Here is a 13889-nt window from a genome sequence, read left to right as displayed (position 1 = left end):
ACTATCTTGTTATCATTCTCGTTGTTGATGCATGCAGTATGGTTTCTGTTTGTGGATTTTGTATAATTTGGCTTGTGTTCTAGCATGGGAAATTGTTGAATCTCATTTAGACCTAATAATTCACTTTGACCAGTGTGTAGCAAGCCAAAGGGTTAAATAAATAGAAGAATTAGACACAAATGAGAATGTCAACGTTATTCAAATACATGCATGAAAAATTGCTTTTATGGATTTGGCTTTGAAATCTTGTTTGCTCCCGCTGCTCCCGCTTCGACCCTTCTTTTACTCTGTCACCTGTCTAATTGTTTAAATATTTATAGCAGATCCAAGTTTAATAGGTCTAAGCAATAGGAACACATGACACGGCATTACAAATCCAAGCTCTAATTAAATAGAAAGAAAATATCAAATCCACATTGATGTAAAAGAAGAGAATTTCAAACAAAATTCATTTTTTTTCTTGAACAAACAAGTGTAAGACATCTATGTTATACTAATGCGTAGATTTTGTTTTTTTTTGTTAGCACAGTCACGGAGTTGAAATTTTTTTTTTTTTTGATAAATAATCCAACACTACCATAACATCCAACCCAAAAAAAGCAAGACGACAATCATGAAGAACAAAAAGCAGTCTCTACAAGTCAAACTATGTCTTTGAAGGTCTTTGAATGAACTTGTTGAATTTAAACACCAGCAAAACTTGTCTTGCAACCTCCAATAGCATTAAGTAACAATATGCCTCAAAATTTGTAGAATCCACTAAAGCCATTGCCAATGAAAGCACCATTACATATAGCTTAAGCCTTCCTAGATTTGCTGGTGGCCAACTGTGATTCAGGCTCCTTTTTGACAGACTTCCTTCTCGGACAAAATCAACTCAATATGGCAGGGGGAAGACATGTAGGGGTTTATTCTTCCATGGGCACGATATGTGCGGCGTCTTTGTTTCTGTGCTTGATTCACTTGAATGTGAGAAATGAAAAGCGAATCCACATCCAAGCCTTTCACCTCTGCATTGCTTTCAGCATTCTTGAGCAAATCCAAAATGAAGCTAGCAGATTTAACAGGCCAGCGACCCTGTCCATTTGAATGCCTATTCTTGGCCTGAGCAGTATGCCCAACACCTCCACAGAAACGTGTAAACGGAATCGCCTGCTTATGGGCCAAAACATCCTCCAAGTACCTCTTAGCCTTCGCTAAAGGCAGCTTCCTGATGGCATGCGCTGTTTCCCTTGTGTTCTTGAAATGAACACGGAGATCAGATCCCCGGGCTTTGCAGGACTTGGTAGGGTTATCGGGCTCCCTTGAGTACTTCACCATCTTTTCAGCATCAGTGGCGGGTGGCAGAAACGGAAGGGAATACTCCTGTACGGAGTTGAAATTGCACTAAAGATCTTAGTTCATTAATGCATAATCCAGGGATGAATGATGTTGAATTCATTCAAGCGTTTGTATTGTCAAATAATGACACTTCAACGAGCGAAATACTACTAAAGCCGAGGCTTCAAACACAGGGAGGGGTCTACGTGGCAATTTATACGTTTTTTTTAGACCAGATAGGCTACTTTAGTTTTTTTCTCTTTGGTTTCATCTGTTTTTGCAATCTAGCCTTTCGTTTTTCGACTGCAAGTTTGATTTTGAAAGTCAAACCTTTTCTTTTTTTTCAGCTTTCTGTTGTTGACAAACTTTATTATTATTATTATTTTTTTCAGTAGAAAAAGGGTGCGATTTAAGAAGGGGGAAGAAGTAGAAGAATTTAAATTTAAAATCTCTAAATTTTGAAATCTCGAGCTTAACTACTATATCAATATCTCCTTAGCAACAAACTTTATTAATTGTTTTTATGTTCATGGTTAATGCTGCTGGATATGATATATTTTTTTAACATGCTTAGGATGGTGCTCTTCCTTCGTTTGTTTTGAGCATTGGATTCCTAGAAGCATTAACGTAGTGAAGGCTGCACTCTTTGAATAATGACTGTCATCTTTCTATGTGTAAACCTCCTCAATCACAACTAGAGCCTTTCCAACATAGATCCTTTTCTTTTGAGGAAACCAATATAGCTCCTTTATTGACTAGATATGCATATGTGGATTCTGAAAGGGTCGCACATCACACAAAAAAATACACCGTGACCTAATGAATTTCTTGTTATTTGGCCTATAATAACATACATGACGCATGTGTTATGGAGACTAGAAAAGGTTGCACGCAATTCTTAGTTACTAAGTTTCCCGACTGTCATTATTTTATCTCTTTATCCTTATATTTAGGTATTTTCACCTTTGGCGATCTTTAAATATATCAAATGATAAAAATTAAGAATTGAGAGAGTTTTAATATGTCTACAACTTTCAAAATTAGGATATTCATGCTACTACTAGAATCCTGTGTTAAAACTTTATGGTAACTCACTATCATAAAGATGGATTAATCTTTCATATATACACCATCAATGTAGACATTGACGGGTTTAGATGCATGCCACATATATAAAAATTAAAGTTCAAATTTAAAATCAAATTAAGTTGCATATATCCAAATATTATTGTATACAACTTATAAAAGATTAACCCCATGAACATATGTAATAACTTAGTAAGTGTTAGAAAGATTTCGGGTACTGATATGGTTGATCAAGCTGCCTTGACTTCAAGTGTTGATCTGATGAAGCTTCCAACAGATTCGTTTACTCGTGCAAAAGCTAAGAAAGTTAAAGAGTCACTTCAAGCATTGGATCGAGCCGTTCAAGATCAATTTGGACCATACAAACACTTAGAAGGTGTTGGACTTGCATGGAATGAATTTTGCATGTTGATCATGGTCGAGGAAATGAAGAATTGATGGATTCGTGCTTGGATCCATTGGATTCGTCCATGGATTGAGTCATGGATCCCGTCCCTTCAAGCATTTCATGTTGTTTTTATTCTTGGTTCGCTCTTTGCATCCAATCCGAGCGTGAATCTGACCACTGATCTTTGCGTGGATTTGATTCGGATAAATTTTAGGGTTTTTCTTTATTTTCATACAATTTGTTAAGATTTTGCTTAATTACTCAATTATTGATTATTAGGAACACTACAAGAAATTTGGCCTTTTTTGACAACAAAAAGTAGTCACTAAAAACCAAACTGTCATCATTATACGAGTACAGTGACGACTTTTTCCATTGTCACGTGGTTGTCATTGATTTTATGTCACAAATAGATCAACGTGACAACCCTGTGAAAGTCGTCACAAAATCTTGTTATTCAATGACAAGGACAAAGTCGTCACTAATGATTATCATTCTATGACGACTTTTCTTGTCACTGTTTCACATTTTTTTGTCATAAATGTAGCAAAAGTCGTCACAAATTTGAAGTCTACAGTGATGACTTGGACTCGTCACTATCAGTCCTAGTATTCAGCGACAAAAATAGTCGTTACTTAGTGAACTTACATGTTAGTGATAACCTTTGAAGATTGTCACTGAGTTTTATCTTGAAGAGCTACAATTGATCATTACAAATATGGCATTGTCACGGCATTTCCAACAATTATAGCAGAACATTCAATTTGATAATAGACTTAGTGAACTTGCATGTTAGTGACAACCTCACTGAGTTTTGTCTTCAAGAGTTGAAATTGACCATTACAAATATAGAATTGCCATGGCATTTTCAACAATTATAGCAGAACATTCAATTTGACAAAAGGCAAAATCAACATAGAATAAAGCCACAAATTCATATATATGGCCATAAACATTTGTAAATTCATCAAAACAAAAGTAAACCACAAATGTTGGGTCCCAAATTCCACATAATCAGTACATATCCTTCCCAAAGATAGAGTACTAGATTTCTAAACTAAAGCATAGACTGCAGCACCAATGTTAAGACTTCAACCATCTCTATCATCATATCCAAGAGCCTCCTCATGATCAATATGAAGCTAGACTGCATTGAAAATAAACTATTAAATGCATTAGAGTAAACTTTAGTAAGAAAATATGCTATTACAACCTTACACTACTGAATTTGAATGAATAGTCATACAAAAAAAGACTTCCTTCACCATCATCTTCCCTGTTAAACCAATTCCCCCCCCCCCCAAAATCCAGAACATAAGTCACAAATATTTAACTACACATTACAACCAGAAATAAGTATGACATTTTCACATGATTATCTATAATTAATGTGAATCTGTATAATAAGATGGTAAAAAAACATGTGACATATTCATATCCTTAAAACCTTTGATCGAGAGTATAATAAGATAGAACTAGTGGGAATAGAAAAAAAGGCTAAAATGCATACTTTTGCTAACTTAGACAATCGTCCATGAATTTCATTTGGGAGGAACAAGGAATAGAACTGTTAAGTGGCAGCAACCATGAATCTGTTAGTGTTGTTCTAGTTGCATCCTTTAAAAGAGAGACCGACAAGTGATTCGAACATGGGTCGGTGGAAGAGTGTCATTTGATTTGGTTTGAGTTTCCATGGATTCTTTAGCTTTTAGTCACTATACCAAGAATGCCTAGTGATTAATTGGTTGTCTGAGTAGACTGGACAAAGGCAAGAAGCTAAGAACTATTAAAAAGAAAGTCACTTTTTGCATACAATGCAAAAGCATTAATGTGTAGTTGACGGGTAGAATTTATCTATTGGTCGAGAATGAAGATCAGAATTGGAACAAGTTTCTAATTAGATTATGTGTTTGTTAATAGCAACTGATTGACTTTTCCATAATCAACAAGGGAAAAAGCAGAAGCTATCTAGTAAAAGCTCACGTTCAACAAGGAAAAACAATATATTAAAATATAGTTCAAAGATGTTACCTAACAAGTAATGAAAAATCAGAAGAATAGAGGTATAAATGCCCCTAATTATCTCTTGAGTCTAGTGTAAAGCAGCTGCAACAAAGGCAACGTTGGTTCATATAGACAGGTCAATGAATCTAAACAAAAACCAAAGAAATCATTCAAGAAACCAGTATAGAACCTACAAGTATACTTGGAAATAGTGCAATGAGATAGTATAAATTAAAGCATACAGCAGAGACAATAGCCAATCCAGCAATTTGCACCAGAAGCAGAGACAATAGCCAGTTCATCAAAAGCAGCCATTAACAAATAAAAACATTAGAAGTAGCCATTCACGGTTTGAAGACATAATTTTGATGCTTACCACAACAAAAGAAGCAGAGATGAGAGCAATATATCACTTCAGCTCAGCTGTTCTACACATGTTAACATCAACTGTGGCAGATGAGAGCAATATATCCTAGAATAAAGTAAAGCTCAGATGAAAAGGCTAAATATTTCTTCAGCTCTTACATCAAAACCACATAAATCTCAGGGTCATGCAACAAAAACTAAAACCATAGACCAAACTGCAAGCAGTAGTAACATTCAAGAAAAGCTCACAACTTTGGGTTTTTAATTTGGGAATTTATCCATCACATCAACGGCATTCAGAATTTTTGCATCTTTGACGGAGATTTTCAAAGCCGTCATATTTACAAGGAGTATAGTTACTTTTTCACCTATGACCAAAGCACATCGAAAAGCAAAAAAGTCAAAGTGCCCTATCCTGCCTTGTTTTTCATATTTATAAGGAATATACTTATATTTTCGTTTATGGGTTTAGCACTGTGAGCAGAAAAAAATGCCCAAATGGGTATCCTCCTTTGCTTTTCATGATTTATTTGATTCCCTAGTGGACACCTAGAATAACATGCGGAGGAAATATGGAGTATTTTGAACTGCCCCTCTGTCACGAATCTTCTAACATTCATGCATACAATAGACATTTAGGCTCTTTAGAGCAACATAAACTTGTAGTCTTAAAAGTAATCACTCTAATCAATTGGCTAAAATGTAATTGGAGTATAAAACAAAGCAAGGCAGCAGGCCTACGTGGCCTTATGATCATCTTGCTAAATGCTAAATCTCATATTTCAATAGAAACAAAACATCCTAAAAAAGCGGATTAGCATGGTTTGGTCCCGAGACAGATAAGCATCTTCTGATGCTGTTATTACTATGCTCTAGTGCAGAAGTAATGTGTAATATGAGACGTGCCTGAGTGTTAAATCACGACCTACTTCTAGTTCGATGTTTCATGTGAAATGGTTTAGTACAAGAAAGACCTTGTGTGTCAAAAATTGCTATGTCCCTCACTTCATGTGGTATAGAAAATTGATTTCAGATGCTATTTAAGACCGAGGCTAATCTGATAGTGCACGCATCTGATTGAACTTTTGGGGAATAAGAACATGAAATTTCCTTTTTGTTTTAGAATTATGTGGCTACACTTTAAAAACTCTATAGATATAAGGAAAGAATGATGGGTGAATTAACCACACTGAGATCTCCTCGATTTTTATTTTATTTAAGAAATCAACATAATTAACAAAATAGGGACCCAAAGAGAAAGCTCAAAAGCCCAAAAAAGCACACAGACAAAGCGCAAGACATTAAAATGTAATTAGATATGACATTTGGCAATGGAAGGAAAGCAAATTTCTATCACTAAAAGTTAAAAAAATAGAAAAACGAAGAAAGTTATATATATGTGCCTAGAGGGTATAAAGGGGTTGCATGACAGTCAATTTTAGGATGAGATTGTGAAACAAAGGAGCCAGAATATCGGAAAACATTTGGCAAACTTTTACAATCAGAGATTAAGGTTACAAAGCAGTTGTCAAACAAAGGAAAATGGATGTTTTTCTTTTAAAGATCTTCTTAATGATTTGAGGACCAACTGCTCGGCTTGACACAAATAAGGACTTTTAGCCAAGATGGTGGCATTTTTTGCATGAGAAGTATCCCAAGTACTTTAACAGGAGATAGCATACTCCTTTAGCGAATTAAATTGTTTTGTTAACTGACTTGCAAAAAGTTGGAGGAGAATTCATTTGTTCCAGCACGGCTCTTTGCTGCCTCCAGTTAATGCTGGACCACATTAGCCACAACAAAAGACCTATTGTTAAGCCAGATTTTGTGTGAACAATAAAGGAAGAAGCCTGTAATAATTACAACTCTAAGCTCCACATTTGGATCTTACAGAAAAAACTGCTGTGTCCGTTAATGAAAAGTAAAGGTCGTGAACAGCTGAAGTCTAAGCTTCAAAATGCACTGAAATTGAGGATAAACATAGGATTGTCCAATTCTCTGTTTGTTTATCGAGTTTTTGGAAATGTTACATTGACCAAGAATGTCATGCTACAACATTGAAATAATTAACTGAGTATTTTTCTCTAAGAAAATTTTAAAATTTAACGTGATGCTTTCTTTTGTCAAGAGGCAAGTACCACCCCCTTTGTTCCTCTTCATAAAGAAGCTAGCACTATGTTGAAATATTGTGAATAAAAAGTAAAACTTTGTCACTCAAAATAAATTCTTAGCATGGTAGAATAAACAGAATTGACCTAGTTACCATTGACGGGTATTTTACATACGTGCAAGCTAAAAAATACCGAATTACACCCGTTCACTGCAAGTATACAGATCAACTAGTAGTTTAGGGTATATATCGGGTCGATCCCACAGGGAAGAATGCAATTACCGATGTTTTCAAACTCCTTTATTATTTAGACTACCACAAATATAAAATTTAAGAAAATAACACCAGAAAGCTCCTAGAGATATGGAATTCCTTACTACTCTTGCAAATGAGATTATCGGTTAAGTGAATGCTATTATCTTGATTAGTTATGGCGTAATTTCCTAATGTATGTGAAACCTACTTTCGTAGTGAATCAACTATACTTGTAATTAAGCCATACCTACTCTCGTGGTTATGAAATTAACTACAAGTTCATTTCTTCTATGAAATTACATGAAACAAGTCACTTAAGCCACATAGGTGCACCTCTACTTTCGTGAGTGTACTCCCTAGGCTTATCACTTCTTTGAACTAGTGTTAAATTCCAATTTTCATTGCAAACTTAACACCTTAAGATTATCATAATTAATGGCCAATTAATCATGATTAGATAATCAAAAGTAATAAATAATGTACTCAAAATAATATCATCAAATAGCCAAGTAAACCTCACAAACAAAATATAGCAAGTTCAACCATAACTCTAGGCATAAACTTTAACTAAACATAATAAAAACACAAAGCCAACTTGTATTATAATTAAACATGAAATCCAATACAAGAGAGAAAGTAGTAGAAGAGATATCACCCTTGTCACATGAGATCGACCTCTTCATCTTTGCTCCTCCAATATTCATCCAAATCTAACTACAAATACAAGATGGATAAACTACTCTACCTATACTATACTAATGAACCAAGGAAACTCTAGTGAAAACTACATTTCTGGTGAGTTTCTCTAGCCTTCTCCCAAGTTATTTTGAATCCTGCAAATCCATGGCTATATATAGATGAATGCAATCAGGAAATGAGGCTTGAAACATCCCTTTTACAGCTGCTAATTGATTGTCATACGTTCAACCATAGCTGTAAATTGTTGAAGGAGAAAACAGGTTGTACCAGCAGCTATTTCTGACCAGAATCTGGCTACTTCAACTGCTATTTTCTCTATGATGACGGCTAAATTAGCTCTTGTGAAAAACATAGAAGTTGTAGCCCATTGAAATAGCTGTCCAATGCCTCAAGAATCATCCAATTTAGAGCTGTCTAGACCGAGATATGATAAAAATACCACTGACTGGTCAATTCCGCGTTTTCAGCTCTCAGCAGCAGACTTTTACTTCTGTATTTTGACATTTTGACCAGGAAAACAGCCGAATTGGACTTTGATGTCTTCACACCAAATGTAGATATATCTCTTAGCTTCAAAATGGTACCAAGATCACCTTGATCCGATCTGTGTAGCTCTAGATATAGTCAAAATACGAAAATGTGTCTGAATTGTCAAAGCTGACTTTTTCTTGATTCAAATTGCATTTTTCCTTTTACACTTCATATTTTATTTTCACCATTTTAATCCATCTTCAATCATCCAAATATTTTCTCAATGCACTTCATTTGATGATTGAATCATTAGACCTACAAAATATGAAGTTTTTACCATAAAAATCAATAGAAATGCAATTTTCACACTTTAACCACAAAATGCATATTTTTACTAGAATCTTAGTTAATTATTTATAAAATTAAATAAAACACACCAAAACTAATTAATAAAGTACACTAAAAATACGTAAAATATACTCTTATCAAATACCCCCACACTTGAACCATTGCTTGTCCTCAAGCAATAAGAAATACAAACCAACAATGATCCAAAATTTGAAAATAAACATATGTAGCATTCAACTTCATTTTCTCCAAGCAAGGTAAATAACCATTATGCAATTATTCAATTAAGTTCAAGTACTCATAATATCAAGTAAAGGAGAGCCAATTATACCGTCATTATAACAAATTCAAATCAATTTTTCATCCTTACCCAATCTTACAAGTAAGTAACTCATGTGGTCAATAATATGCTTCCTAAACTCATGATCATCTTTTAATTCTGTTTAAAAATATATTTATTAATATTACATATCTAAATATTACTTAAGACGTGAGAATGCCTTTTGACGCGAGGATCGACATTTTTAGATGAAGATCACCGGTTACTCAACACTTCACATACTCAAGTTGCTTTGCATACTCTTAATTCAAGTACCGTTTTACGCGAAAGTCGACATTTGTAGATGAAGACTCCCGGTTACTAAGTACAAGAATCATTGGAGTAGAACAAATCTTATTCTATTTTTGTCTTTTTCTTTTGTTTCTTCATTTTTTTTTCATTTTTTTTAATAGCAAAGGGAATAATAATTTTCTAAAAAAAATAATCATGAGAAGAGTATTGCACTTATTGACCATATTTATCACTTAACTTATAAAATCCAATAAAGAGAAGAAATTTCATCAAATATGCAAAAAAATATAGGCATAATTTTCTCCACTTTAAAAGATATACTTTCCTACAAATGCAAAAATTATAATCACATAATAGTCATTTCCAAGTTAAATGAGAAAATAAGTTTCCAAATCACATATATTTATCTCAAATGTAGAAGGAATTTGAACTACTAATGGTATGAAACTTGTTACCCCTTGGATAAAATTGAAAAAATATGAAACTTTTTGGGGCAAGTTTGCAATTTTGGACAAGATTTTAGAAAAATTTTGAATTTTAACACAAGTCCAATATTTGCAACTAATAATTCAATCACATACAATGTAATGTGTAAGAAGGAAAATCAAGATAAAAAAAAATAATACTCCCCTATTGTTGTGATTGAATATGAAGCTTCAAGGTATGTTGTTCGCTTGTCTTCATCGCTTCATGAGTTCCATTTGGTAACCATTAGTGATATAAACCTAAAAATGGAAAATGAGAAACAAAAGTGATAACAAAGGCTTAATAAACATATAACGGTGATCCGTAATTCCCTAGCCTTTGTGGTGGTGATGTACCAATAGAAAATACACAATAAGCAACTCAAGGTACAAGAAAATATATGAGGAAAAGAAGAAAAAGAGAATCAAGGAAGCTGCATTTTTTTAAAAAAATGCTCAGAAAACGCGAGTAGAAACGCGCCTTCAGATCGCGTTTTGTAGGCGCGTTTCTTCCCAAAAGTTGCAGTATTGAAAACGCGGTTCTGTGAGTAAACGCGACTTGAAGTCGCGTTTTCAATGGCGCGTTTTCATCTTTGATCCAGGCAACAAAACGCGACTTCCATCAAAACGCGACTTGAAGTCGCGTTTTTAAGGCGCGTTTTCTGTTCTGCAGGTGCAGAATCGAAAACGCGATTCTGTGAACACGCGACTCAGAGGCGCGTTTTCTTGAGAAACGCGTTTTCTGCTGCGAATTTTAGCAGAAATTCAACTTTTGAAAATTTACAAATAATACCCCAATTTCCCAAAATGCATCATAGATCATTTGTTTGCTAAAATACTCAATGCATGCACATGTAAAATGATCAAAACATGCATTTTAACCCCTTCTAACAAATCAAAAACAACAATTACTCAAATTGAGGGGTTGAGTTCCTTGATCAAATTTCGCCTTTTTCACCTCATTTGGTCACTTTTGCTTCCATTTCCAATACCTACAAATGAAAAATAACAAAATAACTCAAACATATACTTTAAACATAAAATCACCCCAAAATAACATAAACTTAAACAAACATTGGGTTGCCTCCCAATAAGCGCTTCTTTAAAGTCAATAGCTTGACTATTTCACCTCATTTTTCAAGGAGGCTTAGTTAACGAATAATCCACCATTTTTGGTCGTGGTGGATCATTGTAAGGTGACTTAATAGAAAAAGCCACATGATCTAATGATATGAGAGATGGAAGTGACTTAAATATTCCAAGTGTTTCATAGATATTACCTTGAATATGCACCACTTGAGAACTTACCAAAGGAAATGTCATGAAAGTATCTTGGGCAGGAATACCCTTAGAACCTACACTTTCAATGCACTCCTCAAGAGGGGTGAAAAATGAGTCATTAAAACTCACCTCTTGAGCCTCAAAGTTAGTTCCAAAGATATTATCTTGTGAAATAGACATTTGCTCATTGAAATACAATTGAGATTCATCATTTTCATCAACATGCAATCCATTTTCACATACAACATTCTTACCATTCATGCTAGGATCATTTTGTAATTTATTAGAAGAAATAACCTCACACAATGCATTCAATTGCTCATTTATTCTGCCAAAGTGAGAAGTTAATTCATCTATTCTTTCCTCAATCCTATCAAAACGGTTGGAAGTTGCATTAGCTAATTTTTCTAAAGCTAACTCCCAAGATGGCTTAGAATCATTAGCTACCATTTCAATTGCCAATTCCCAAGATGGTTTTGATTCATATTGGACACATTCAGGTTGGTAATCATAAAAATATGAAGAATTACTATAAGTACATTGATTATTCCAACCATAAGCAGGAGAATTGTTCCAATTAGCACTATATTGATCAAAACAAGGATTGTAATGCTCTAATTCATCATAATAATCAACATTTTGTGCTTGCATACATGTATTAGTATCATGATAATCTCCACACAAGTCACAAATCACATGATAAGAATTAAAATCATTAACATTCCTCCCTTGCTCAATTTCATGCATAATTGTGTCCATCATAACATCAAATTTTGCCTTTAAGCACTTCAAACCATCTTCAAAAGACATACCTTCAGTAATTTCTTGGTTACCTCTGTTGAAGGAGTTTTGCACTTGGTAACCATCCATTGCCAATCTTTCATTTCTCAAGCTTTGTCCTCCCAATTCACCTACCCTCCTCATTATCTAAAATTACTTTTAAACAATCTCAAAAGTAAGATCAGTTAAGAAGGATAGATTCCAAGACACAAACTAAAACAGAAAAAAAAAATAATAATAATAATAAAAATTGACTCAAAAAAATGACATAAAACACACAAGATACAACAAAAACAACAAAAATAAGAAAAATTGTCTAAATTAATAAAGTTGCTCTTCACACCGATATTGCCAAATCTTCCCCGGCAACGGCGCCAAAAACTTGACGGGTATTTTACATACGTGCAAGCTAAAAAATACCGAATTACACCCGTTCACTGCAAGTATACAGATCAACTAGTAGTTTAGGGTATATATCGGGTCGATCCCACAGGGAAGAATGCAATTACCGATGTTTTCAAACTCCTTTATTATTTAGACTACCACAAATATAAAATTTAAGAAAATAACACCAGAAAGCTCCTAGAGATATGGAATTCCTTACTACTCTTGCAAATGAGATTATCGGTTAAGTGAATGCTATTATCTTGATTAGTTATGGCGTAATTTCCTAATGTATGTGAAACCTACTTTCGTAGTGAATCAACTATACTTGTAATTAAGCCATACCTACTCTCGTGGTTATGAAATTAACTACAAGTTCATTTCTTCTATGAAATTACATGAAACAAGTCACTTAAGCCACATAGGTGCACCTCTACTTTCGTGAGTGTACTCCCTAGGCTTATCACTTCTTTGAACTAGTGTTAAATTCCAATTTTCATTGCAAACTTAACACCTTAAGATTATCATAATTAATGGCCAATTAATCATGATTAGATAATCAAAAGTAATAAATAATGTACTCAAAATAATATCATCAAATAGCCAAGTAAACCTCACAAACAAAATATAGCAAGTTCAACCATAACTCTAGGCATAAACTTTAACTAAACATAATAAAAACACAAAGCCAACTTGTATTATAATTAAACATGAAATCCAATACAAGAGAGAAAGTAGTAGAAGAGATATCACCCTTGTCACATGAGATCGACCTCTTCATCTTTGCTCCTCCAATATTCATCCAAATCTAACTACAAATACAAGATGGATAAACTACTCTACCTATACTATACTAATGAACCAAGGAAACTCTAGTGAAAACTACATTTCTGGTGAGTTTCTCTAGCCTTCTCCCAAGTTATTTTGAATCCTGCAAATCCATGGCTATATATAGATGAATGCAATCAGGAAATGAGGCTTGAAACATCCCTTTTACAGCTGCTAATTGATTGTCATACGTTCAACCATAGCTGTAAATTGTTGAAGGAGAAAACAGGTTGTACCAGCAGCTATTTCTGACCAGAATCTGGCTACTTCAACTGCTATTTTCTCTATGATGACGGCTAAATTAGCTCTTGTGAAAAACATAGAAGTTGTAGCCCATTGAAATAGCTGTCCAATGCCTCAAGAATCATCCAATTTAGAGCTGTCTAGACCGAGATATGATAAAAATACCACTGACTGGTCAATTCCGCGTTTTCAGCTCTCAGCAGCAGACTTTTACTTCTGTATTTTGACATTTTGACCAGGAAAACAGCCGAATTGGACTTTGATGTCTTCACACCAAATGTAGATATATCT

At 34.1% G+C, this 13889-nt stretch overlaps 1 protein-coding gene across 1 annotated transcript; it reads right to left on the bottom strand.

The window, feature by feature from the left end:
- Positions 1 to 689: 689 nt before the first annotated feature.
- Positions 690 to 1365, bottom strand: LOC113749555 (60S ribosomal protein L17-2-like). Its single transcript, XM_027293335.1, has one exon. It carries the CDS (start codon positions 1318 to 1320, stop codon positions 835 to 837), a length of 486 nt encoding a protein of 161 aa, XP_027149136.1. The 5' UTR covers positions 1321 to 1365; the 3' UTR covers positions 690 to 834.
- Between the last annotated feature and the right edge of the window lie 12524 nt (positions 1366 to 13889).

Source organism: Coffea eugenioides, chromosome 10 (genome assembly GCF_003713205.1).
Source record: "Coffea eugenioides isolate CCC68of chromosome 10, Ceug_1.0, whole genome shotgun sequence".
NCBI lineage: Eukaryota > Viridiplantae > Streptophyta > Magnoliopsida > Gentianales > Rubiaceae > Coffea > Coffea eugenioides.
Note: the sequence above shows the minus strand (reverse complement) of the source record. Positions and strands in the feature narration are given on the sequence as shown.